This window comes from Moschus berezovskii, chromosome 6 (genome assembly GCF_049115385.1).
Source record: "Moschus berezovskii isolate FMDL1 chromosome 6, NW_MosBer_1.0, whole genome shotgun sequence".
NCBI classification, from domain to species: Eukaryota; Metazoa; Chordata; class Mammalia; order Artiodactyla; family Moschidae; genus Moschus; species Moschus berezovskii.
Genome location: NC_142465.1, coordinates 34,274,012 through 34,301,300, shown reverse-complemented (window position 1 = coordinate 34,301,300; position 27,289 = coordinate 34,274,012). Strand labels below are relative to the sequence as shown.

The 27,289-nt window shown below is 54.0% G+C and overlaps 1 protein-coding gene across 4 annotated transcripts in view; it reads right to left on the bottom strand.

Annotated features, from left to right (window-relative positions):
- Positions 1–522: 522 nt before the first annotated feature.
- The window catches only part of NCKAP5L (NCK associated protein 5 like), a 32,741-nt gene continuing 5,974 nt past the window's right edge, over positions 523–27,289 (bottom strand). The window contains exons 1-13 of one of the 4 annotated variants that reach the window (XM_055394263.2): positions 18,094–18,787; positions 15,532–15,593; positions 14,189–14,317; positions 13,396–13,464; positions 13,255–13,293; positions 12,413–12,532; positions 9,216–9,329; positions 5,523–8,149; positions 4,428–4,590; positions 4,091–4,172; positions 3,469–3,777; positions 3,251–3,393; positions 523–2,943 (exon numbers count right to left, since the gene is read on the bottom strand). In XM_055394263.2, the coding sequence (XP_055250238.1) occupies positions 2,731–2,943; positions 3,251–3,393; positions 3,469–3,777; positions 4,091–4,172; positions 4,428–4,590; positions 5,523–8,149; positions 9,216–9,329; positions 12,413–12,532; positions 13,255–13,293; positions 13,396–13,464; positions 14,189–14,317; positions 15,532–15,593; positions 18,094–18,151 (4,128 nt within the window). In that variant the 5' untranslated portion in view covers positions 18,152–18,787 and the 3' untranslated portion in view covers positions 523–2,730. Of the gene's footprint in view, positions 2,944–3,250; positions 3,394–3,468; positions 3,778–4,090; positions 4,173–4,427; positions 4,591–5,522; positions 8,150–9,215; positions 9,330–12,412; positions 12,533–13,254; positions 13,294–13,395; positions 13,465–14,188; positions 14,346–15,531; positions 15,594–18,093; positions 18,788–27,289 lie in introns of those variants that run through there. The other 3 variants (XM_088836932.1, XM_055394265.2, XM_055394266.2) reach the window with 3 other exon arrangements.

Sequence of the window (27,289 nt, the reverse complement as noted above, 5' to 3'; positions counted from 1 at the left end):
GAGGTGGAGTCCAGAATTAAACCCACCATGCCAAATTCCTTCTCAGAAAGGAAATAGGATAAATATCCTGTAGGCGAACAATTCTAACAAGGAAATGAAGTAATCCATCAGGTTCACACAGAGAAAAGGGCTTAGGAAACCAAGAAATAAAAAGTTAGAGAAGGATGTAGACTTCTCTGAGCCTGCCTGGCAAGAGGTAGAGATCACAGCTTGGTAATAACATCCTTAAGCTCATAAAAGCAGAAGGGAGAGTGGCATGGATACCTGGAAGCAGGAGACAGAAATGAGTGCGATCCTAACATTTGAAGAAAATAAAGACATCTGACTTGATGCTTCTCTAAGTCGTTTTAACTTCCTCAGTGATGACATCCACTAGGGGAAACAGCCAGATTGCGAGATGGCTGGGGAAAGCAGAAAGCTAAGGGGAAAGCTGGTCTGGACCAACTTCCCAATCTTCCACAGATAAGGAAAACCAAGGCCCAGACACAAGATGTAACGTTCCCCACAGAACCGACTCAAGGGCTAAGACTCTTGACTCCCAGCTTAGTGCTCTCCAGCCCTGTCCATCAGGAGCGATCCAAGGCTAAAAACGGAGGAGGGGATTAGAGTCCCAGCAGAAAGTTAACACACCCAAAAGGAATCACTCCTGCCAAGGTCCATCACTTCTCAGCCTTGGAAAACTACTGAATGGTCTGTTTTTGGACGGGCCATGCAGCATTCGGGATCTTACTTCCCTGATCAAGGATTGAAACTGTGCCCCCTGCATTGGGATCGCAGAGTCTTAACCACTGGACCACCAGGGAATTCAACTACTCAATGTTTTTGAGTCTTAATAACTTTACCTGTGAAATGAATCAGGAGGCTGGCAATATGGTAGGTATTTAACAGGGAGTTCTTTCATTGCTCTCTGGATCATTCAGGGCTGAAGAGACACTGCTGGAAGGAGTCAGTATAAGGAGAGGCATGGACATCTTTCCTTCCTCCCAACCGTCCTTGGGCTGGTCAGAGCGCATGGCAGTATCCAGTGGTATAACTGAGTTGTGAATTGGCCCAGCACTGCTCCCTGTTCAGGCACTCCTGACCTTGGCTTGGCAAGCCTGCAGTGCCAACACAGACCATGTATTCACTACACAGCCCCCTACCTCCATGATGAACCGTCCAGACTCCCAGTCACAAGGCCAGGGCTGTTCAGCATGCACAATGCTCAGGTGCCCTACAGATGGTATGGGGAGGCAGTGAGTGTTGACTGTGGCAGGTGGGTGCTCTGAACAAGTCATCCCACACCTTGCAACCTGGGTTAGAAGGTCTTCCCGAGGCCCAGCTTGGCTGGTCATTGTGAGATGGGCTGGGGCCACCCAGGTGACCTTCAGGCCACTGTGCAACTCTATGCTCAATAGGACATCCAAGGGCTGGAGGGCCACAACCAACCCCTGGCCTTCTCACATCCCATGGAGAGTCTGAAATCACTCTTAGAAGCCTAGACCCTTCCAAACAGCCTCATTCCTGGCCTTCCCATCTTAAAGTAAGAATTTGAGAGCCAGGAGAACTTCTGGTTGAAATCTGGTTGAAATAGGGGCAAGATGCGGGGCAAGCCCAAAGGCTGAGGTGTGACTAGAAGGTGGCAAGTCAGAAACCCAGTCGTGCCTCACTTTATGACAACAGGTGGCCGTGGACACTTGACTCTGTTTACCCCCGGACCCCTGAAGCTTACAGTTTATATACCCACCCAACCTGGTATGTCCAGGGTTTGAGTGCAGGTCCATAGCCACCATCTCCACCTCCCTTTCTGAGGGGCAGCACAGCCTTCCTCCTGACCATGCCCTGGACCAGGGGAATTTCCCCACTGCCAGGTACCATTCCAGGTCTAAACAGATACCCCCACCCCTAGTTACATTCTAGGGTGACTCAAGTCAGCAGCCCTGGTAAACTCAACTGCCTCATAAGAGCTCCTGGGGCAGAGCCCTGGAGTCCTGCACCCTGGTGCCCACGAGGTCTCTACTGGCCTGTCCATCCCTGAGTCCTCTCATAGAACAAGTTGAGTCTGGGGTCGGGGTGGGGGGGTCCTCCACGTTTTATTAGGGATACGGTAGAAGCAGAGGCTGGAAGCAGAGCAACCGCGTTTTTAACAGATAAATTAACCGCAGTGTGGGGATGGGGGGGTGGGGGCTGGGTCAGACGCTTTATATATATATATATATATAAAAACAACCAACAAAAAAAGACAGACAAATGGGCCCCAAAGATATGGGGCAGGAGAGGGCAGCACCATCCAGACAGCGGGGAGGACCAGGGCAGACAGAGAGAGAAGGCAACGTGACCCCTCGCCCCTAAACTCCACCAGCACGGGGCTGCTGAGGCAGGGGAGCCGCCAGGGTGGGCGGAGATGGCACGACCGGTGGGCAGGAAGCCCAGCACCACAAGATGGCTCAGCCTGAAGCGGGAGTCGGGGCCGGGACACAGCGGCCTTGAACCCCCCAGTCCCTCAGAAGAAGAGCCGTACTCTGGGTGAGAGAAAGGACCAAGGGTGGGGTCTCTCCCTGAGCTGAGAGCGGTCATCCCCTCCACAGCGGCGGCGGCGGCGGGCAGTGGGCTGTGCCGGGAACCCCCTTCGCCTCCTGGTTCTTCTGCCTCCTTGGTCCCTTCAGGGCGGGGCCCGGCAGGCGGGGCTTGAGGAGAGCCGTCCAATCCGTGGCCTCCGCCTCCAGCGCGGGGCGTGGCTGCCGCTGCCACTCAGCCCTGACTCCCGCAAGAGGACAGCGAGTCATAGAGCGAGTCGCTGAGAGACTCAGAGGTCTCCAGCCCCGGGGGGCCCCCGCTGGCCACTCTCCCTTCCTCGCCCACGTCCGATGTGCTGGGGGTGCGGCTGCCCCCAAACGCCGGGCCCTGGGGCGCAGGGGCAGGGTGGCTGGGCTCCAGGCTCCGCTTTCCATCCACGGGCAGGGCCTGGGGAAGGAGGGCAGGCTCGGGAGCAAGTACCTCTCACTTCTCACCTCCTGAGAGACTGCCCACCTGAGCGGGAAGCTGCAGAGGACCGAAACTGAAGGCTCGACTCAGCCAGTCCTACCAAGGTTCCGGAAGGGAGAGAAACCCTTTCCCCAAGACGGGTGTGGAAAGGCAGGGGGTGGGCTGTCCAGACGGGCATCCAAAGGGCTGACCGCTCAGTCCTCCTCCCGAACAGGGCGGTACCTCACCCCTCGTCATTCCCCGCTGCCCTCCAGTGCTGTTCCCTTTCCCCTTCCGCCATGCTCACCATGGGGGTCCTAGGCAGCCCCTCCAGTTGTCGGGGTGGGCATAAGAAAGGCTCAGAGGAACCGCTGGCCGCCCTGGCATTAGGGAAGGTCCAGTTCTTGGCCAGCTGGACTGGTGGGGGTGGGCCTGGGTCTTCGCAGGGATCTGTCCGGGGACAAGGGGAAGTGGGTGGTGGGCGGAGCTCCCAGAAAGCCCCACCCTTCCTGCCAAGGCACTCACCGTCTGGACAGGGCTGATGGCCCCGGTGGCCTGGAGCAGCGGTGAGCAGGGCAGGAAAGGCTGGCATGCTGGGGTGCCTCCCGCTCACCAGCAGCTCCTCTATGCCGGGCACCTCACGCTCCAGTGTGTGGGCACGGCGGGGGACTTTGGTAAGGGGTGGGGGTCGAGCTGGGGGCACCCCGGGTGGGGGCTCCAGCCGTGGTGGCTTGGTCTTCGGAAGATTCTTGCTGGGGGTCCCACTGCTGCCATGGTCCGGGGGCGGGAAGGTCCCAATGCCACTGTCCAGGGTTCGAGTCAAAGAGCCACAGGCTGGGGAGGGGCAGGGAGGGGATGTGAGGCTCAGGTGGCTCAGCCCCTCTGCCTTCTTCTGGCTTCCTGCCCCAACCCAGGCTCCATCCTAAGACACCCTTCTCGCTCCACAGGCTCAGTTGTCCCTGCCTGCCCTGCTCCATTTCCCCTAATCTTGGGGAAGAGGACAAGGCAGGTACCCTAAGTGACAGGGAAATATTCCTGTGTAGTCCCAGTGCCCTCTGGGGTTTGGCACCTGCTGTGGTGACAGGAAGGAATAAAGTGAGCAAGGGGTGAGGGGCAGGTCCCAGCCTTGGCCCTTGACCCTGCTGACCTGTGAAGTGTGAGGCGGTCACTGGCTCAGCCAGACTGTCCTCGGAGGGCATCTCTTCTCGCCTCCCTGGCTCGATGCTTGGCTGTATGGGGCACAGGAGACTTCAGAGTCCCTTCTTCTTCCATGCCAATGCCCTCCATCAGGACCCCTGGAGTATGGATCTGAGTCCTGGCAACCCGCTAGACCTCAGAAGGCCCTCTCCCCTCCCCATTCTCCTTAGAGACCAGAAATACATCCAGCAGCCTTCTGGCCCCAGGGAAGGGTAGCCCTCCAGGTCAGAGACCTGGCAGGGCCACAAAGCCAGGGCCTCCACCCAGCCCCCGCCCCAGGAACTTACCTTCCCAGGAGTTTTTCCGCAGCCCTGGAGAGGGCCCACCAGGCCATTTCGGGGTCCACAGGCGGGCCAGGGGTTCTTGGGGTCAGAGGACACTGGCTGGAAATCGCCATACTCAGGTTTGGGTTCCCGCCAGCTCTTGGGGGGCAGTTCCTTGCCATCCACCCTAGAGGCGGGCAGTGCAAATGGAAGTGAGGGAGGCCCAGGCCCACCCACACATTCTGGCCTCACTTCCTCCAGTGGGGCTGGGTCTAGAGAGGTACCTATTGCCCCCTGCTCCTGGGGAAGAGGACATTTGCCTATTGGCTTCCTGCATCAACTCTCCTGACACCAGGAATAGGCCAAGACCCCAAGGGAAACCCCAGAGGACCAGCAGGGGCAGGAGTGATGGGAGAACTCCTCCATAGCTACCTAGGGTCAAGCCTAGAGACCTTTCTGATAATGTCCCCCAGTAGAAAACAAACATGGTCACATCCTGGTCCACATGTGACACACCCTGCCTATTCTAGCTGACCCTGCGAGTACTTGCTGTCCAAAGCACACTCTGCCTGCAGCCAGATTCCTGCAGACATTCTGCCTTACCTGGCCCAGACAGAGCAACCCTGTCTCTAAACCACAGCTCCCTTTGCTGAGTCTGTGCCAAGTGCCAAAAAGCAAAAGGGAAGGGAGCCCTCCTTGTTCTACAGGATATAAAACCCCAGCGGGAAAAGACCTACATTAGCCCATGGCTAGGTACTAGCATGCTTAACTACGCTGGACCCCAGACAGGCTGCCTCACCTGACTCGAGGCGATTCAGGGAAACATTGACTAATAACTCTTCTCAAATGAGAAACTGAGTCTCAGCAAGCCAAATGTCAGACAGCCAGGGAAGAAGGGAGCTGGGGTACAAATCCCTAGCTCCTTGTTTGAGGTCCTGATCCCTCCTCTGGGCTGGGCCATTAACCCCCAGAAGACTTGATGCCATGTCATCTGACCTCCTACACTCTGACCTCTGGGAAGCCCCAGTTCCCAGGAAAGGCAGCCCCAATCCCAGAGTGCCTGTGGAGGGCAAAGTGACCCCAACTCCTAAGCCCCTGCCCGCTGGTCCCAGCTCTCACCTGTTGAGAAGCTGCTGCATGAAGGTGTCTGCACCCTGGTATATGCCAACGAGTTGGCCCTGCCCCTGCCCCAGGCCTGCACTGGTCCCTGGTGCTGGGCCCCCAGGCCGAGGCCGGGCCCTGCTGCTCAGGTAGGCCTTTTCCTCCTCCAGGGCTCGGCGCAGGTCTTCCGCCTTAGCCATCAGCTTGGAGATGTTGAGACTCTCAGCCTCCAGCTTCCGGGCTTCCATCTTGACCTCCTTCCGGAGCGGGGAGCCCCCGGCCCCTTCCTTGCCCTTGGTGGTCTCTGTGCGGCGGTTTAACGCTGGCAACTTGCTTTTCCTAAGGCCAAACCAGCTGGCGATGCTGCTGGTGTTCCGATGCTTGGCCTCGGGGCCGGGCGCCCGCTCCTGGCCCTGGAGCCGCAGCACGTTCTCCTCGATGCCCTTCATCACCTTCTCCTCAATGGCCGAGTGTGGGGCCCGCCCCGCAGGGCCTGGGCCTGGGTCAGCAGGGCCAGGTGCTGGGGGCATGGGCTGGGCCGCGGTGCTGCCACAGTCTGCCCACGGTGGGCCCTTCCCCTTGTCAGGTCTGGGGGGCTCCTTGGTGGCTGGTGGGACCACAGGTCGGGGCACCACCTTGGTGGGTGACTTTGAAGGCAGCTTGGTTGGGCTGCTGTGGGGGCTCTTATTGGGCTTGCCAAGGCTGGGGGCTGAGGTTGGCACTTTGGCAGGGGTGCGGGGTACCTGGGGGCACAGGGCCCCTGCCAGCCGGCTCTTGGCCAGCTCCACTTTGGTGAGGCAGCTCCTTGGTGAGACAGGCTCCAGGTCCACCCGGGCCCCCATGGAGTGGGAAGAGTAGACTCGGGCCCCGGGGTCCCCCAGGAGCCCAGATTCCTGTTGCTTCAGGCTGCTTGTGCCTAAGGCCACTGCCCCCCGCAGGACCCCCTTGGCTTCTGGCTGCTCGGAGGGCCTGGAAGCAGGGGGTGCTGTGTCTCCAGTGCTCTCCCCTGACTTCCCTGCTCCCCGGGCCTTCTCAGTGCCAGGTCTGACTGGCACCCCATTCTTTTCTGGGCCCTGAGGCCCCTCGGGGCCAGTCTTCAGTTTCCCCAGGGCTGCCAGTCTGTCCCGCAGAGGCGTGTAGCCAGGATCCCCAGGTCGCCGTCCTGCCCCCTGGCTGGGCTTCTTGGACGAGCTGCCTGGGCCCCTGCGGCCAGGATGGGGAGACTCAGAGCCTGCCTTGTCTGAACTCTTCTCCTGGGTGCCCTCATAGGGGCAGGATTCTGGGTGGCAAGGGCTGGAGGGGATGCCAGGGCTTCTGAGGACCTCAGGGACCCGTGGCACCTCCAGAGTTAGTTGTGGGTAGGTGGGCACCTGCAGAGGAGATGGAGGTGGCTCTGGGGAAGGCCCCCTAAAGGTGTTCCGGGAAAGGTCCAGAATGTTCTCGTAGCAAGGAGACACCGGGGGTCCTGGGGAAAGTGTAGCGGACAAGGCTGGCTGGGGAGCTCTGAGCTGTGCAGAGTCAGAGGTCATGGAGCAGGGTGAAGGGCTGGTGGGCAGACCCTGTGCCCCCTCTGGGGACAGCTCTCCTCCGCCCAGACCCCTGCGGGCCAGCAGTGGGGAGGGGCTGCCGTCTGAGCCACTGTTTCGACAGGGTATTCGGGAATTCCGGGGGAGCTGGGGGCTGAGCTGGGGGCCTCCTGGGCTGGGGACCTTCTCTGAGGCTGGAGGCAGCTTTAGAAATTTGAGACCTCTGGCTGGAGAGGGCAGAAGGGGTCCTTGGGCTTCCCCAGGAGAAGGGGGGCCAATTTGGAGCTTGCTTTTCACCTGAGATGAAGAGTGGGGGTGGCCAGGCCGTGAGCCTAGGGGGGTGTCCCCTGCACCCATGAACATGCTGAGGAAGGGGAGGGACCCCTGGCCCTCTGAGGTAGCACCAAAGCCCGGCCTGTGGGCCTCTGGGGTACCCCCAACCCAAGCTGACTTGGGGAGGCCTTTGGACTTGGACAGTTGTGGGGTCCCCTGGTCTGGGGAGGATGGCTGCCTGGGACCTGGGTGGTCCCCACTGAGTGGACAAGTAGCCCCGGCCAAAAAGGCCTGTAGGTAAGACTCTGTGTCTTCAAGGAGCTGGCCCAGGTTCAACTGCTTGCGGGCCAGGGCCCCTAGCAGGGTGTCCGGGCTGGGGGCCTCATTGGGGTCACCAGCCTCATCAGAAGAGGAGGAGGAGCTACTGCCTGGCACACAGGGCAGCCCAGAACCAGGGCCCTGGGCCTGTGGGGAGCCCCTACCAGGGCCCCAGAGCCGCCCAGCACCCTCCTCCTCCCCTGGACCCCCCAAGAGGCGCTCCCAGTGCAGCAGACCTCCCAGGCTACCAGGACCCAGTAGCAGGTAGGGGGCCCAGGGAGAGGGTTCAGGCTGAGGCGGGCCACACAGCTCGCCATTGATGGGCTCCGGGGAGCCAGGACCCTCGCCTGGAGGCTGCCAGGGGGTAGCAGGTGAGCACAGAAGCAAGGGGTCCGTCTCTTCCAGGGCTCTCAGCACCTCCAGGATCTGCGCTTTCTTTCGAAGGAATGGGGAGAGGGCATCCAGCGCTGGGGGTGGGGTGGCTGGGGGTCCTGGGCCTCCTGGCCGCAGCTGCTGCTCCCAGCACACCTTGGGGGAGAAACGGCACGAGGAAGAAACCACACATAGGCCTGGGGCCCGAGCTGGCGTAGCTGAGCATGTCAGCAACAGAGCTGACAGTCCCCCAAAGGAACTGATGGCTTCTGGAATGTGCTGGAAAGTTTCCTCAAGAGTACAAGTCCTGGTTACCCCAGCTGTCCTTCCCGGTACACTTAGGGGGCACCTACCTTCCTTCTCAGCATTACTTCCTACCACTATGGGTCAGGAAGGCTGACCATCTATACCCCTGGTATCTCTATTTGCCCCAGGGGAGGGAGACCCATCCGTTTTTTCAGGTTTCGGCAAGAACACAGACTCAAGAAGGGGATATGATGTGGCCAAGTCCTCAGTCAGTCGCTACAGGCAAGCCCAGGCCTTCTCAGGTCAGGCAGCTGTCCTGCTGAGCTGATCCCTGTGGAGAAGCAGACTGGGAACGACTCCACTGTGAGCCTTTTCCTGCTTCTCCCTGGCCCCTTCTCAGGCCTGGTCCAGTCTGGTACCGTGGTTAACTACCTGGGCTCCTGAGCCAGACTGTGCGGGTTCAAGACCCAGGTCTATTGCTTAACTAGTTATAAGACTTTCAGCAAGTCATTTAATCTCTAAGCTTCACTGTATCATCTGTAAAATAAGATGGTGATTGTGTTTAAATCTCATAAGATAAATGAAACCAGATAAACAAAAGAATGAATGAATTGGACTTGGATAAATAAATATGTGTAGGATTATAAATGTATGCCAAAAATTACCAAAAAAGAAAAAGATAAATGATATCCAGGTGTCCGGCACAGTGCTTGGCACAGAGTAAGAGCTCAGAAGTGTTAACTGTTGAGTCTGCCTGCAGTACTAACACTTTTACTCACAAGGCCAGCGCTTAGGGGTGGGGATCTGTTTTTCTTGGTACAAGGCTGACAGCTGAGGGCTCACACCCAGCCTGGATGAGAATCTATGTGCCAGGAAGCAGTCCTTCCCCTGAGACTTGTTAGGAAACAGCCATGGAGCACCAGCCGACGAGCCCAGTGCCAGCGGAACCACAGACCACGGAGCCCAGCCCTCCTACCTCTCTCTGCCCAGCGCAGCGCCCCAGAGGCAGCGAGGTGGCCGGTCCCTCGGCAGAGCTCAGGGAGGGTGAGGCCGGTGGCTCTGAAGGCGGCTGGAGTGGGGTGAGTGGGATCTGGAAGGGAGAGGCGAGATTAGCACAGGTGCTGTCAGCCAAGGGCCCTGTGCCCCTCAGGGAGCTAAGGCTTCCCATCCAGGGGCAGGGGAACATCCTTCCCTGCTCCTTCAGTGACGTCTCCTGGCCCAAGGTGTGGCTTTCACCACTTGGGTCAGAGGTACCTTGGGAGACCCCAGCACAGGCAGACTGAAGAAAGGCAAGCTCAGGTGGCGGGGCAGGGAGGTGGAACCGGGCAGGGGGCTCTGGAGAAAGAGGAGTGCCCCGGGGGCCACAGGGCAGTGGCAGGCCTAGCCCGGCTGTCTGCCGAACCTCCAAGATCTCTGCTTTTCTGTGGAGCCTCCTCCCTGAGTACAGAGAGGGTGAGCCTCGAGGCTCATTTCTGTTCTGACCACCTGTGGCCCAGCCTCCACATGAATGGCTGAGACTAATGGAAGCAGCGTTGTTTACTGAGTCCTGGAATAGAGATGGTGGCAGTAACTACTTCCATCTCCCCTGAATGGCCTCCGCTCGGAGGATTACCAAAGTGGTATTTAATCACAGATCACTTCTCTCTCACTCCTCTTCTCTTAGGCACCTTGATGAGACACAAGTCAGCTTCAACTCTCTCCCGTCTCTTGCACTCCACAGCTGTTAAGTTCTGTCTCTGTGGTGTCTCTGCCTCCCCTCCAGCCAAGCCATCTGCACTGGCTCCTTTGGCATGCCATCCTCGCATCTCTGGCCTGAAAGCTGCTCAGCATTTCAGTCTCGCTCACCTGACCGTGTGGCTTTCCAATCTCTTTTTTTGTCTAAAGCATCTCTGTGCTCACAGCCTCCTCTGCCAGCCTCAACTGACATGTCTGAACTCTTCGGTCGGCATTATAGCCAGATCTACCGGTTCTTCCCTGATACCGTCCCCAGCTTTGTCTCACTCCCTCTTTACACAACCTTTGCTCAAGTCCGGCTGAACAGCTCTCTGCTCCCTAGGATCCCCTGCTCTGTTCCTCTCACAGGGGACCCCTTCTCCCAGACCCCTTCTGTACTCTTTAAAATCTCCTATCCATCAGAAATTCCCTGGCGGTCCAAGGTTCAGTTCAGTTCAGTCGCTCATTCGTCTCCGACTCTTTGTGACTCCACGAATCACAGCACGCCAGGCCCCCCTGTCCATCACCAACTCCCGGAGTTCACTCAAACTCATTTCCACAGAGTCGGTGATGCCATCCAGCCATCTCATTCTCTGTCGTCCCCTTCTCCTCCTGCCCCCAATCCTTCCCAGCATCAGAGTCTTTTCCAGTGAGTCAACTCGTCCATGGTTAGGATTCTGCTTTCACTGCTGAGGGTGTGGGTTCAATCCCTGGTCAGGGAACTAAAATCCCACAAGTGTCATGGTGCAGTCAAAAAATAAAAATAAGAATAAAATAAAACTAGAATAAAAAAGTAAACATCTCCCATCATTAGGGCGCAGTCACCTCCTCATGGCACTCTCTTTAGCCCATCTCTGATGGCCTCTCCCCCTCCCTGGGCTTTTGGTCAACACTGCCACCCTCTGCAGCCCTGCCTTAGTGTTCAGAAGCCCCAGCTCTCTCTCCAATTCCATGTGTGCTGGCAAAGGCACTGCTTACAGTAAGTAAGCACTGCTTATAACATTCGTTCAATGGAGCTTCCATCCTAGCAAAGCACGACTTGGAAATAACAATAATGATAACTAGCTGCTAATCATTGACTACCACAGGTCAAGCACTAGATACTATCTCATTTCATCCTCGCGACAGCCTGCAATATAGGTATTTTTATCCCCATTTTTAAAGGAAAAAAACCTATGATTTGTATGGTTAAATAATCTACCCAAGGTCACACAGCTAAGAATTAGCTAAGTTAGGGACCCAACCCAAGTTTATCTGAGGCCAAGGTTCGTGCTCTTTCCATTATGTCATGTTACTTCTGGGGAAGATAAATCTATGGTCCCAAACCCCAAAATTCATTAAAAAATCTCCAACTCGAATCCCAGAATTCATTTACTAAAAAAACAAACGATTTTAGGATGATTTACGCCTCTGTTATTGTCAGTCACTGAGAAGAGTGTGGACAGGGTGAGCTTGGCTGGTGTGATCTGGCCTCCAGGTCAGCCCATGGCAGGGCCAGGACAGGACACAGGAAGCTGCAGAGTCGCTGCAGCTGTCACCCATGTCTGCACCAGCCTGGGGAGACAGAGGCTTCATCTGCCAGGGGTCAGTCTTCCCAGGGAGCTGAGGGCATCCTGCTCAGGGTTTGGGGGGCGAAGGGCTGCTTGGTTTGTATCCCAGACATATAAGTTTAGACACAAACACAGACAAGGTGTTTCTCTGTCAAGTCAGGGTGGGTTGGGGGTGTGCTGGCTGACCTCAGAACCCACTGAGCACCTTGGGTACGTGGAGGTGCTCCTGATTCCCCACAGGCACACCACATTCTTGGGGCCTCCAGACAGAGTGGACCCAATGTTACATGTTAACTGAGCCCAGGGTTCACTACCACTAGCCTCCTGCTTCTCCTGGGATAAGGCAGGTGTCAGGGCTGGAAGCAGGGATGAGTGTCTGTGGCCAAGACTGGGTTAGCGTGTGGGCAGATGCAGCTGGGCGTGCACAGAGTCATCCGGGTGAAGGGCCTTCCCTAACCTCTCCATGACACCAAGCACGGGGTGCCTTACACCCGGCCCCACCCCTGCCCCTGGCCAAGAAGAGGAAAGGCAGTGGCCAAAGGGGCCTCGTGGGAGCTAGCTTGAAATGACTGCATTTTGAGCATCCACCCATCTCTCTACTCAGGGCGGAGGAAGCAAGGACTTTCTCTGTCAACAAAAAGGGACACCAACTGTCTGGGTGGGCAGCACCTAGGAGGTGGGGGACAGCCAAGCTTAAGGGGCCTTAGGAAGCTTCCCCTCACCTAAGGCTCAGATATATCAGGCAAGGTGGGCCTGCCCTGGAAGGCCACAGGGCCCAGAATGGAGGCCAGTGGCTGACAACCTGCTTCTGTAGGTGTTTGGGAGAAGAGGGGGTGATGATGATGATAGGGCTGAGTTGGGAGGTAGGAGGCTGAGATGTGAGGAAGGAGGGGGAATCGCGTGTGCCCACCTGAGGGAGGGAGCCCACTGTCAGCTGGAGTTTCTGCTGAAACAGGGCACTCAGCATCTGGTTCTGCCTTTCCAGGTCAAATACCCTCTTCTTCAGCTTGATGCACTCCTCTCGCAGGTCCTGCCACCCCCAGGAGGCGGAAGAAGGCAAGGCGGTGGGGAGAGGGAGAGTGGCGTGAGCACAGTCGCTTTATCAGAGCAGTGGGCACTTCTGCTGGGCATGCGCTTCTCTTGCAACCTCCTATGAAGGAGTTGAGCCTGCCTATATTTATGGCTCTCGCATCTTCTGGGGATGGTAAATTTTCTAAAGTTTACCACTCCTGGTCGGAAGTAATTCCATTCCCTTTGGCAGCTTTCTCATCTCTGGAGCCAATCCTCTGCCTCGAAACCACACATCAAAGAAGGGCTCACGTAAGGCAGAGGAAGACTTGGGGGTTAAAGTAGCCCACACATCAAGAAATTACCCACAGTACTTGAGTCAATATTTAATGTCATCTTATGCTCACAACATCAACATTGCAATCAGGGCTATAGTGATCTGGAGAAACTGGCTGGGGCCTAGATAATGGAAGGATTCAAGCCCAAATCAAAGTTACTATCGCTTAGAGACCTGGCCTTACCTAGCGTGGCCCCGGCTCCAGGTCAAACAGTATGGACTGTCCAAGATAGAGAAAGGGGACTCTGCTGGAGAGCCAAGAGGCCATTTCCACCTTCCTCGATCCCCCAGCTAAGCAGGCTCAGGGAGGGGTCCCCAGGAAGGGCCTCCCCTGCTGTACCCAGGGCTTCCTTCCAGGGCATCTGGGCTCAGGGCAGGGGGTGTGAATGTCTCCTGTGGCCTTTTACCTTTTGGTTCAGCAGTGCCTGCACCACATGGTTGGCAACCTGGGGATAGAAAGGCAGAGCTAAGGAAAAGCTGTCAGATGACCGAGTCTCTGCCTGGAGCCGACAAGCTATGCTCCCCACAGGCGGCATCAGTCCACCCACCTCGTCCAGACAGCGCTCGTAGGTCTCCCGCTGATTCTCGTTGGCTTGGGCGAGTGCTGAGTTTTCTGCCTGCAGGGAGGAGGAGGAAGGTAAATGGGAGGCTAAGCGATCATTCTTCCCCAGGGCAGGTTCCTCTTGGGAAGGAGAGGCAAGGAGTCCGGTAGCTCTCTCCCTGCCCCAGCTCTTGGCTCTGGAGTGATTCTGTCAGGGGCGAGCCCGTAGAGACCCAGGGCATCCAGAAGGCAGAGCTGAGACGGCTGGTCCTTTGTTACCCTGACTTCAGTCCATGAGGCTGGAGGGGCTGGGGAGACACAGTGGCCAGGAGGACCAAGGTGGGAGGTGCTAAAAGTTACCCTTATTTCCGTGGGGAGAATGCAGAGGAGGCTGGAGGGAGGAGCGCAGGGTCTTAGGAACGTGGGGAGAAGCCTAGTTCGTGGTAAGAAGCCTAGTTCATGGTAAAAAGCCTAGTTCCGTGCCCTTGTCCCTCAGTGCCTGAGACTTTTCCTTCTGTGGCCTCTGTGGCCACCCCTTTCCTACAGCCGGGGCATGAAAGTGCGGTAAAGAAGGGAGCTATCTGCGGGCTAGTACAGCCCCACCCTTCTGCGCGCCTCTTGTCCCGAGCTGGCATGAGGCTGGAGAGCTAAGAGTAAGGAAAGGGCGTCCCAGAGGGGCTCTGCTAAAGAAACATTCAGCTCCGCTCCAGCCTGGAGAAGCAGGCTGAGAGGAAGGTTGCCCCGCACCTCCAAACCCACCCAAGCTCACAGGGCTCCGGCCGGCCTGCCCCGTGCCCCACCTCCAGCTCCCGCAGCCGGTGCAGGAGTTCCTGGCAGGTGCCCGGCTCCGTGCTGCCATCACCACCTTCTCCTGGGTTCAGGTTTCCAGGGCTCCCGGCCGACTGGTCCATGGCCTCTGACATCAGGCCCTGGGGATAAGAGAGAAGCCCCGGCAGGCTACTCCAGGGCACAGGGAGGTGAGCGGAGGAGGAGGAGGACAGAGATGAACTTGTCAGGATTCCCGGAGTTGGCATCCGTGTGACCCCTGTACCTTGGACACTGTGACAACTCGGTGTCAGGCTCAGATTCCTACTCAAGGGACAGACACAGAGACATGCTCTTCCATCTCAAGAACAGAGACCGTTGTTTTTATAAACTCTTATGACTGCGTGCTGTGATTCATGGGGTCACAAAGAGTTGGACATGACTGAGCAACTGAACTGAACTGAACTGATGACTGCCCTGGCCCTCTTACAGATTGCAACGACACTGGCCAGGAGCCAAGAAACCTGAATTCTCCACTGAGGTTGGTCTCAAACTGACACTCTGTATCTTCCTGGCAGAGGGGGAGGTGGCCTGCAGGCCTCCAAGCCTCCCTGCTTCCCGCGAGGCCCCAGCAGACCAGCCTCTGACCAGCCTCTGTGCACGCTGGGCCCTCTGCAGGGGTCTCTTGATACCCATCCCCCTTCCACTTTTCCAGCTCCTTCCTACTCATTTTCCAGGGCCCCTACTCCAAGGCTGAGTCAGGCACTCCTCCAGCTCGGCTCTGTAAGTGTCCCCGCAGACTGTCAACTCTGCGAGGGCAGGGACACTGTCTTCAATTCACTGACTAGATACCCGATGTGATACCTGGTATGGAAGAGACCGACTGATGGCTGAACAGACCAGGCTGTCATTGTCTGAACATAACAGAGCCAGGTTTCTGACCTGTATCATATTATGTGATCCCTGCTCCCACCCCACGCCAAACTGTTGCCATAGTGACTGGCTTTCCTTGACTAGTCTTCATCTTCCACTTCAGTTTCAATTTTTCAGGTAGAGGAAAGTACTCCTTTCCTTCCTCTGCACAAATACTGTCGAAATTTCCAGCAGATGGGAAACCCTTCCTAATGCAAAAGGGTAGGGGTCTCCAGTCTACCACCAACTACTTGCCTCCCTGACTCACTGAAGCTCCCAAAAAAGGGGCTTAGTGCTTTTGGACCAAGGAAGAGGAGCCCTCAGCAGCTCACCTACCAGGCATCTGAATGCTTTTTCCTCCCTCCCCTGTGGGGCACAGAGGCTGCCTCGCCCAACCCAGCCCTCCTCCAGTCCCCACCAAGTGTGGTGTGGTGTGCCAGCACACCCAAGTTCCAAAGCCCCTCACCTGTCTCTGCCTCCTCACCCAGGCTGGCACACTCACGCACGCAGCCAGAATGGTCACCTTGCCTGTGGAGACACAGAGGGAGACAAGGTCAGCCGTGCATTTATTGGCTTCCTACTGCCTGGCATCCTGGACCAGAGGGATAAACAAGCCAGAGAAAATCCTGCCCGTATGAAGCTTCCATTCTACTGGGACCAGCAGGTAATACCAGAGGTAAACTAATGAACTGACATCAGGTCCTGACAAGGTGCTGAAGGTGACAGCAAGGCAGAGACCTACCTCCCTGCATGAACAGGCAGATGAAATCCTGGAATGGGAAAAGCATTCCAGGCAGAGGGAAGAGGCAGCACAAACGGCCCCAGCTTTCAGCTGTCCCCAGAGGGGAATGCACAGCAATACAGCCCTTCCCCAGCATACGCCGTCTTTTTCATCCTCACGACCACAAAGAGGGTCAAGCGCTATTACCGACACATCTTTGCGATAAGGAAACCAAGAAAGAGGAAGCTACACCTGCACCCTCGGAGAGCATCCTGCGTGCTGGCGCGCTCTCCCGTGTCATGGATCACATATGATTCTTCCGACCTCGTAAGGAGGGTGATGGGGGGAGGCGCCAGCCTGCTCTGAAGCAAGCTCCAGAGACAAAGGATGCTGCCCACACCATATGGCTGGTTCACAGGGCACAGTGGGCAGGCCTGGGCTCCCTTCCTATGCAGCCTCTCTGTACAGCCGTGTCCTCTGTGCTCCGGGCACTTAGTCTCAGCGTTCCTGGAGCTTTGCAATCAGACAGACCTGGCTTAGAAGCTGACTCAGCAAAATCGGTTTCCTCGTCCCTAACATGGGGACAAGAATACCTAGTCCAAAGGGCTGTTGGAGCAGGAAGTGAGATAATGCATGTCGAGAGTCTTGCACGGACTCCGATGAATGAAGGCTTTTCACTCTAGCAGTTCACCTGTAAGCAGACCCTAAGTCCCAGGTCCCTCTCCTTGGGGGTCTTTAAAGGAAGGGCTGACCCCCTGCCCTGCCCGCAGGGGCTTCCTCCTCTCCGACCCCTTCCCTGGTAGCCCTCCAGCCCTCACTCTCTTCCACCTGATACTCTAGAAAGGGAAAGGGAGAGAAGGGGAGACGGCTTCTTTCTGGGTGGGGGTGGAGTGGGGAGGGAGAAAAAACAAGCATGTGCACAACAATGGGAAGGGGGCTTCTGAAAACTAGAGAAAAAGGACAAACTGTGCAATGCTTGTTTTCGACACTCCACCACTCTAAAGTCCTTTGTTATTGTAACATCATAAAAATGTATTGAGTTATAACTTTGTTTGCTCATAACATTATCACGCTTGCTATATTTAGAAATGGACAGACCTCAAAAGAAATGAAAAAAATTCAGGAAAAAGCCTCCTTCCCACATACACAAACAGGGGTTAAAACCAAAGCAGGCCTTGGAGGACCAGTTCCAGCCCACCCCGCGTCACTCATCCCCGGGCCAGGATCCTCTTGCCAGGCAGGGGCTCCCCCTGCCTGAGGAGAGGCCTGTCCCCCCAGGTCACCAGCGTCCCCTTAACTTCCTCATCACTTAACATCCCCAGTGGACACCTCCAGAAATAGAGGGGCAGGGAAGGGAGTGCTTGGGAGGGTGAGAAAAACACAGGAGGATGCAGGAGGGGAGTGGGGTGAACAGGGCTGTGTCCGGAGGCCACAGAAGGGAAAGACAAAGTGGCAGAAACCGCCAGTCTTTGTTTCAACCACAGAAACCAAACTAAGGGTGAAGGTGGTTCAGGAGGCTATCTTTTGCTAAAATAAATAAACGAATGAATGAAAAAGCATCCAGGTCAGGCACGAGGCCTGTGTATGTGTTGAGGAGGGTGGGGACCCAACACGCCCCACCAAGCCAACCACAACCACCCTCGGATCTGAGCCCCCAGGGATCCCAAGGCAGGGTGGCCTGAGTCCCACTGTGACCTGGGGGAGACCCTCCAAGGGACAAGCCACCGGAGCGCAACAGCTCATCAAGGGCATCAGCGTCCGGGTCCGAGCAGGGCTTGGGAGAGGCTCCAGACACGTCGGCTGAAGGCGGGCTGTGACTCAGCCCCACTTTGGGGAGAAGTTCTTTGCCCTCAGCCCAAGTGGTCTGGCCAACTCCGGACGCTGGGCCTTCTGTGCATCTGCATGGCCACAAGATGAGGGCAGGAAGCTGTCAGCCTGGATTGTTGAGTCACTCGGAAGAGGCCTGCATTTAAACTTGGCGCTGGGGAGGTGCGTGCTGTGAGTCTGGGCTCAAGAACTCTAGACTGAAAACTTCTTGCGTCTTTAGCCTCCTCTGGGGAAAATTACAATCCAAAGCGATAATACCACTTCTAGCTCCCAAACTGAGACCAATTAGGAATTTGGCCCTTCAGAGCCTGAGGTTCTGACCCAAATCTCTTGAGGAAAAAAACAAAAACAAAAAACAATCCAGGTCATTTCCCCGGTGGCTGTCCCTGCAGGGTCAACGGGGTCCCCTCCCCAGGGCCAAGCACCCCCATCCACCCTCAGGCCCCACGACGGCTACTCACAGCTTCTGTGTCAGCCCACCTGGAGCCCAGGAAAACCCCTGGCCTGGGTGTTTTGAGATGGCCCTGCTTTCAAGCATTCCTCTGGGGGCCCCACAACATATTCCGGGTGTCCGATGTGGGTCTGGAACACAGGATGCTGGCCCAGCTGAGTAGGGATGGAGCTGCAGCGGGTGGGAGCTTGAACTTGAATGGGGAGGCTCTCCCGCCAGAACTGCCAACGGGCAACCCCGCCCTCCACAAAGGCCTGATTCAGAGGGAGGTGACCTCAGTGCTGAGGGGAGGGAGGGAGAGGAAGAGCAGGGCCTCTCTGGCCCTCCTTCAGAGGAGACAACGAAGGGGGAACAGCTGCTCAGGGGTTCTCCGGGTAACCCAGGGAAGGGGCAGGTGCAGCCCAATGACTGAACCTGGGTGGTCGCCCATCTCTTCAGCCTGGTCAGGCATGTTGGGCAACCCGGCAAAAAGACTGTCCAGGCCTTGCAGGCAGCCAGATCAAGGAAGGGGAGCCTGCAGCTCCCAACCCCTCTCCAGCCAGAGCACAGGCCAGAAGACCCCTCTGTAATCTCAGAGTCCAGGCTTGGGAGGAGGGGGCCAGAGAGATGGCAGCGAGCCGGTCCTCTAGGCTCCCTCACCCTGGCCCTTAGCCAAGGCCTCCGGGCCCTGATGAGCCCCTCACTGACCAGCTGTTCTCCCCAGAGTCCTCTAGGGAAAAAGAGCCAGGGGCCGGGGTGGGAGAGGGGCGGGCAGCTGTGGGAAGGCAGAGATGGAGTTGGCTTTACTAACAGAATTGTCCGTGTAATACAAGCGTTTCCCCCTCTGCTGCCCCATCCCCCAGCTGCTTTCTGGAATCCCCGTCACACCCAGGAGTCTACTTGTAAACAGCAACTTCTTCATCCACAGCAACACTCCTTTCCAGACAAGATCTGCCCTGGGCTGAGAGTAGGAAAAAAAAAACCAAAAGGAGGACTGAGGCCCCGGGGCATTCCTGGTCTGAGAGTGGTTCCTTCCTCTGGCCTAGAGCATCTCTCAGCCCCAAGTATTCCCACTGGTCTCCCCCACCCCCTCACTCAGGGCCAGAGGCAGACAAGAATTTCCTTCCCTCCTCCTGACAACTGACCCTAGGACACAATAGCCCTTCTGAGGGGCAAGTGTCCATAGGGAAGGGGCCCACTGCACCCTTCCTCCACCTTCCTCCTCACAGGCACTCCAAGAACCTCCAGACCACGGTGGAGGCTCTTTCAAACTGACAGTAGGTCAGCCAGGGCAGGCGGAAGGGCAGAGGTGTTACGAGCCCAAAAGGCTCATCGAAGTTGATGCCTTGTCTCTCCTCCCCAGATCCTTTCTGTTCCCTGCTCACAGCATCACCCAACGTTAACAGCGGCCGCTGGGGGTGGGGAGGGAAGGGGCTCCGACAGACTCAATGGGTTTATTTATAGGGCCACGTGCCAGGCGCTCTGCAGCCAAGACGCCTAGCCCCACTCCCAAAAGTCCAGCAGGCCCATCCCGGCCAGGCCAAGGGAACTGGAAAAAGCCTCAGGCCAGATGGTTTGGTTTATAGTCCCAACAGTGCAATTTATTTGCTGTGTGACTTTAGGCAGATCGCTCCATTTCTCAAGGATTAGTTCTTTCATGCCAAGTGGAGGTTGTTCTAGAACAGTGGTTCTCAAAGTGAGGGCCAGGGATCCTGAAGCCCTTTCAAGGAATCCACAGGGTCAAAACAATTTTCACAATATCACTAAGACATGATTTGCCTTTTTAACTCTCTTTGTCTCATGAGTAGGCAGTGACATTTTCCAGGGACTACAAGATAAGTGATGGCATGACAGACTGAATACAGAAGCAGATATGAGAATCCAGCTGCCTTCAATTAAGTCAGATGACAGATTTGCAAAAATGAAGAACAATGTCACTCTTTTCACTATTTTTTGTTTTGGAAAATAGATAATTATTTTTCATAAAATGTTAACATGGGTTATTGCTACCTTAAAACGAACTAAATATTCAAAACTCTCAGTTCTAATTTATACGACAGTGAATGTCAGTAGGTACAATCCATGTGAACCAAAGCTCTTTGGGGGGGTCTTCAATTTCTAAGAGTGCAGAGGGGTCCTTAGACTCAATAGTTTGAAAAGAATCACTTTTCTTAGAACAATGTTATCCAGGAGAACTTTTCGTGATGATGAAAATGTTAATTCTGTGCTGTTTAATAAACATGGTAGCCACCAGCCACATATGGCTACTGAGCATTTGAAATGTGGCTAGTCCAATGGAGGAACTGAATTTTAAATTTAAAAAGCCATATGAAGCTGGTGGCGACTATACTGGACAGCGAAGTTAGAAGATCCCTGGGTCTCTTGACTTTAGCATTCAAGGTCAATGCTTCTTTCCAGTCCAGAGGCTACGAGTAAGGAAGGACAGGCCTTGATACTCCTGTCCCCAGGCTTTGGCTCACATTATTTCTCACTCTCTCTTCACTAAAGGAAGGCCATCTAAGCCAGACGGGCAGTCCTGCTGGCCCTCTTACCGAGGCTTGGAGTTGCTCTCTCATTCTCTGCAACAACTACTTCCTACCTTCGCCAATCACCTCATACTTCTGGTCTACCAGCTTCCCTTGTTTCCCCAGAGGATTGGCCATCAGAGGGGAAACCCCTCAAACCTCCTGCCACCACCCTCCCATCCTCTGTCCCTCCTCTCCTCCTGTTACAGCAGAGGGGCTGCTCTTTCTCCCAGCTAGGCCAGGAGATCCTGTTCCAGACCCCTCCCAACCTCAGGGTCTACTTCCGGAACGGATCTTTCTCATCTACCTTTACAACTTCTCAGGTACTTTCATCTTAAAAGTGATTTCCCCTTGACATTTCTCCAGACACTGCCCTCTTTTGCCTTTCACAGACTTCTTAAAAAAAAAAAGCCACCCTTCCTTCTCATTCTTTCCTCAACCTGGTCCAACTTCAGCAGTAACAAGGCTAAATCCTACAGCATTTTTCAGTCTCCACTGCTTTCTCAGATGCCTCCGGTGGTTACTTCCTGCTGGACTTCTTTTTAAAGCTTAGAGACATAGTTCAACTCACATACAACTCACTCATTTGAAGTGTACAATTCAGGGGTTTGTACCATATTCACGGATATACATATATATAGATCATGACCATAGTCAGTATGAGAACATTTTCATTACCCCTTAGTTACCATCCCCTCATGCCCAAACCTAGGCAACCACTAATCTATTTTCTGTGTCTATAGCTTCCCCATTTCGGACATTTCGTATGAATGGAATCATATAACAGGTGGACTTCTATGACTGGCTGCCTGCACTCTGCATGTTTTCAAGGTTTCATCCCTGTTGAAGCATGTATCAGTCCTACATTCCTCTTTATGGCCAAATACTATTCCATGGTATGACTACACCACAATCTATCTATTCAGTCACTAATGGACATTTGAGCTGTTTCCACTGTTTGGCTATTATGCACAATGCTGCTCTAAGCACTGCTGTGATCGTTTCACGTGGATGAAAGCTTTCATGGGTATACACCTAGGAGTGGGACTGCTGGGTCATATGGTGACTTTAAGTTTAAATTTTTGAAGAACTGCCAGCCTGTTTCCCAAAGTGGATGCATCATTTTAGAGTCCCATCCACAGTGTGATGGGACGTGCAATTTTTCCATGTCCTCACCACTCACTGTCTGATTTCCTAATTCTAAGTCACCTTAGTAAATGTGAAGTGATATCTCATTATGGTTTTGATTTCTGTTTCTTTGATTGATGATGTTGAGCATCTTTTCAAGGGCTTATTGGCCACTTGCATGTCTTCCATGGAGACAAGCCTATTCAGACCCTTTGCCTATTGTTTAATTGCAGTATGTGCCTTTTTACCATCGAGTTGTCAGAATTCTTTATATATTCTGAACACAGGCCTCTTATCAGATATATGATTTGCAAATATTTTCTCCTATTCTGTGGTTGTCTTTTCACTGTCTTGATGGTAACCGCTTCCTCCTGGACAACTGTTCCCTCGTCTACCACATTTCTCTCTTTGCAGCCATCTTCCATCTCTTCTTCCGTTATTTATTTGTGAGAATATGTGTGTATACTTTGTTAACATTTTCCTGGCTGAGAGGTAAAGAATCTGCCTGCCAATGCAGGAGATGTGGGTTTGATCCCTGGGTCAGGAAGATCCCCTGGAAGAGGGAATGGCAACCCACTCTAGTCCTCTTGCCTGGAAAATCCCATGGACAGAGGAGTCTGGCAGGCTACAGTCCATGGGGTCACAAAGAGTCAGACACAACTTGGTGACTGAGCACACGTGTATACTTTAGAAAAAAAAGGAACGGGGGTTCCCCTGGTGGCTCAGTGGTAAGGAATCTCCCTGCCAATGCAGAAGACACAGGTTGGATCCTAGGTCTGGGAAGGTCCCACATGCCTCGGAGGAACTAAGTCTGTTTGCCACAACTACTGAGCCGGTGCTGTTGAGCCTGTGAACTGCAACTGCTGAAGACCACGAGCCCTGGAACCTATGCTCTGCAGCAAGAGAAGCCGCTGCAGTGAGAAGCCCCAGCCAGCAGCCAAGAACAGGCCCTCTAGCAGCAACTAGAGAAAGCCAGAACGAAACAATGAAGACCCACCACAGCCGGAAACGAACGTGTGTGCTAAGTCTCTTCAGTTGTCTCAGACTCTTTGCAACCCTATAGGCTGTAGCCCACCAGGCTCCTCTGTCCACAGGGATTCTCCAGGCAAGAAACTAGAGTGGGTTGCCATGCCTTCCTCCAAAGGATCTTCTTGACCCAGGGATCGAACTCGAGTCTATTATGCCTCCTACACTGGCAGGCAGGTTATTTACCATTAGTACCACCCAGGAAGCCCTAAAGAAATAAATAAGACTTAAAAACAAAACAAAACAGACTTTATTTGGATCTTATGAGTTTTTCCACTGATGTCCTTTCCACTGGTATTCTATCCCAAGACCCAATACAGGATCCCACGTTGTGGTTAATCACCATGATTCCTTAGTCTCCTATGATCCAGGACAGTTCCTCGGTCTTTGTCTTTTATTACCTTCACACTTTGAAAGGCAACTGTATTTTGGAGAATATTCCTTAATATGAGTTGGTTTGATGTTTTCTCCAATGAGATTGGGGTTTTGCATTCTAGGAAAGAATATTACAGAGGTGATGTGCCCTTCTCAGCACATGCTATCAGGGGGTATGTATACATGATACTGAGAGGTCTTATTACTAACAATGTTAAACTCTGATCACCTGGTTAGGTGGCATCTATCAGTGGGCTTTGCATCATAACAAGACTATTTTTCTTTTGTAATTAATAAACATTTAGCGGGGACAACGCTTTGTGACCATGCAATATCCTATTTCTGCTTAAATTTTCACCCACTAATTTTAGGATTCATCAGTGGAACTCGCCTTCAGCAATTACTATTGTGCTCTAAAGATAATTTTTGATTTTTCTCATTCCTTGTGATTTATTAATTAGAAGTTTTCTGTAAGGAAAAGCTGTCTCTTCATTCCCATTTATTTACTTAATTACATAATTGTATCAGTATGGACTCACAGTATGCATTATTTTATTCTTTGGATTATAATCTTATTATCACCACTTACTTTTACTGCTTAAATGCCAGCTTTGGCCATTCTTTCAGGCTGGTTCCTGTGTCCTTTCAATATGCTTTCATTAAAAAAAGAAACAACTGGGCCTGTCCTGGAGGTCCACTGGTGAAGAATCCGCCTTCCAATGCAGGGGATGAAGGCTTAATCCCTGGTCAGGGAACTAAGGTGCTACAGGGAACTAAGCCTGCCCACCACTGACTACTGAGCCCACGCGCCACAGCTAGAGAAGCATGCAGTCCACAACAAAGAGCCCTCGTAGCCCCCAAAGACATTAGTTTCAACATTTGCTTACTTTCTGGTACAGAAGCTGTCCCAGGCTTATCTTGCATTTTCCCCACCACAATCTCTTCTAGCAGAGCAATCTTCTTTCTAAACCTGTAAATCTGATTGTGTCCCTTTCACGTCAAATCTTCCCATGGCCTCCTAGCTTTGGGGACAGATGAAAGCACTCAATGCGGCCCTGGAAGCCCGACCTGGTCTGGCCCCAGAGCAACATTCTTCTGAAAAGCTGTCCTGGACTGACGAGGCTCCCACTGATCTCTCATCTTCAAGTGCCTCCTGCAGGATCAGTATTTCACACTGCAATGCAGCCTGTTCTCCAGTACTCCTCTGTGAAGGGGCAACTTCCACGCTGTTAGAAGGGGAGCTCCTTGAGGAAGGACCCTGCTTATACTGATACTTCTGTTCTCCCCGCCACTTCCTGCCACCGAGGCCCTGCATTTGGGGATCTCCTTTCAAGACCAGAAAGAAGGGACAGCTGAGAGCATACAGTGGAGTCATCATGTTTCCTTAAAGATCTCCAGTGACCCTGCCCCCCACCAAGTGCTTCTGAAAGGCCCACATGACAAAACACATGGCAAAGGGAGAGAGGACATTTTCAGATTTGCCCCGAACACTGATATGACCTCTGCCAAGCTCTCAATCTTTGCCCAGGTCTCAGCGATGCCCTCTGAAGAAGGGACTCATCTATTCATTCTGCAGATTAGGAGGTACAATGATGGGTACTGGGGAGCAATTTAGATATCAGTCCCCTCTTCTCAGACTTCCTGGAGCTTTCAGACTAGTAGGGGATGTAAGTCATGCAGTTAGATAGCTGTACTATGAAGGAGGTTCCATAACAGAAGTCTTTGGAGAACTTTAAAAAAAATCAGGAGAGAAATACTAAGTTGGAGCTGGAACAGTTTTTCAGAATTGGAGGCATCTAGTGAACTTAACCTTTATAGACAGACAGGGTTTAGGTACGGGAAAAAGGGAAGGGGGTCATTCCAGGCAGCAGGAGGCAGAAATCTCTGGGTGTGTATAGAAACAGAGTGACTCAGTGCAGCTGGACTGAAGGGCATTTGAAGGTGAGTGTTTCCTGCTCCCCTGGTCCATGCTAGTTACTAACTCCTCTCCTATCCCCTGACCGAATAGGATAGTCAGCATCTTTTCAACAACCTGAATGTAACCAGAGGCATATGCTGGGTCCCCCAGGAGGAACCAAGGCAGAGAGGCTCCTGGAGATGACAGAAGAGCTGACAATTGGAACTTCAGTGATCTGCTCTCAGATCTGAGAAAAAAAGGGCCTGGAAGGCCACACAGCCAGCTGGTGCTCAGGGTGCACTGCAGGCCCTGAAGAGATAGGCATACACTCTGCTAGCCCCCATGCCCAGCCCCTAGCGCTCACACCCCCAAGCCCCATATCCTAGCTTCTTTCTTCAAAGGGAACAGCCTCCGGCCAATCAAGTGCCTTCCACACCCAGGCAGCTTTAGTGTTGACTCAGTGGGTGCCATCTGGCCAGTGCCCATGGGTGACCTCCTAAGCTGCCAGCTCAGCTCAGGGAGAAATAGCTCTGTTCACCCACAGGCGCTGCTCATCCATGCCCATAAATACAAGCCAGGCTTCCTGGATTCTGATCTGGCTTAGGCATACTGCATGCTCCTAGGTGAAGTCTAGAACCACCCCAACTCAGTTTTCTTATCTGTAAAATGGGGTGAGCTCTCTCTGACTCCTCTCTTTCCAATGGGCACAGAAGAGAAGGATGAGATCATGCCTGGAAAGGGACTGCAGCTGAGAGGTCCCCTTGTGTGGGGTGGAGATATGTGTGGATGAGGAGCTTGGCAGGACCGTTAGGGAGAAACCCTTGGCTTTGATGCTGCCCTCCTCCTATGGGCCCCGAGGGCTTCCCAGGAAAGCTAGGCGGGTAGAGAGGAAGGGACAGCAAAGCCAAGAGCTTAAGCTTCCTTCTAGCCCCGGGGACAGGAAGTGAGGTGCCGTCTACAGAGGAAGTGAGAGGCAAACACCCCCCAACTTCCCCTCAGCCTGAAGTGGAAAGGAAGGCTTTGGCTTCAGGAGCTCACAGCCCCAGAGCTGGGGAAACTGAAGGTGATGGGGTGGAGGGGGCAGGGAGGAGGCATTTTTGGCACCATCTGCCAAGAAAAGATGGTCTCTTGTCTGAGACACAGTAAAACTTAAGGGGTCCCGGACATTCCACAGACTGGGGTGGTGGGGAGAGGAGACACAGCCGAAGTCAAGTTCAAAAACCCAGCTTTCCAGGTCACATGGTACCATTTCTGCAGCACTGGTCCCAGACCCCTGCCCCAGCTCTGTGCTATGCCACATGTCTGCCCCCAATATACACACATCCCACCTGCACACCGAGGCGGATAGGGCCTCTGACTATCTGGTCTGACTATTTGTCTTTTCTTTGCAGCCTCCATCACAGCTTTAATTCTGTAACTGCTTAATTTTTGATTAAAATGGACTTCTGAGATCCCCACAGTACCCCCAGAGTCTGGCATCACACTGAACACCTAGTAAGAGCTGCCTGGAGCTTGAGCATTCCTGAGAGGCTGGCTTTGGCATCTGAATGAATCCTGCTCCTGGCCTGGGGTTGACTGGGGGACCCTGAGGTGGGTGCTAAAGGACAGAAATCAAAGATGCAATATGGTGGCAGAAGAAAACGCTCTACACACAAATATTGCCAACAGGTGACAGATGAAAACAGTACATGCTGCATGCTATCTTTGGGTAAAGGGGAAAAAAGGATATTCGTATTTGGTTTTGTACTGAAAGATGGGGGATATGTAAGAAATTAATGGGACTTCCCTGGTGGTCCAGTGGTTAAGAATCTGCCTGCCAAGGCAGGGGACAGAGGTTCAGTTTCTGGCCCAGGAAACTAATATCCCACATACTGTGGGGCAACGAAGCCGTGCGCCACAACTACTGAACCCACGTGTTGCAACTACTGAAGCCTGCACGCTCCAGAGCCTACCAGCCACAACAAGAGAAACCACTGCAATGAGCCCATGCACTACAACTAGAGAAAAGCCCTTGCAGCAACAAAAGCCCAAAACAGCCAAAGAGAAAAAAGAGAAATTAAGAAGTAATCATCTATGTGGGGGAGACGGCACAGTGGTAAAGAATCCGCCTGCCAATGCAGGAGACTCAAGAGACCCAGGTTTGACCCCTGGGTCAGGAAGATCTCCTAGAGAAGGAAATGGCAACCCACTCCAGTATTCTTGCCTGGAGACTTACAAGGACAGAGGAGCCTGGTGAGCTACAGTCCACGGGTTCACAAAGAGTTGGACGTGATTAAGCAGGCACAGCACCAGATG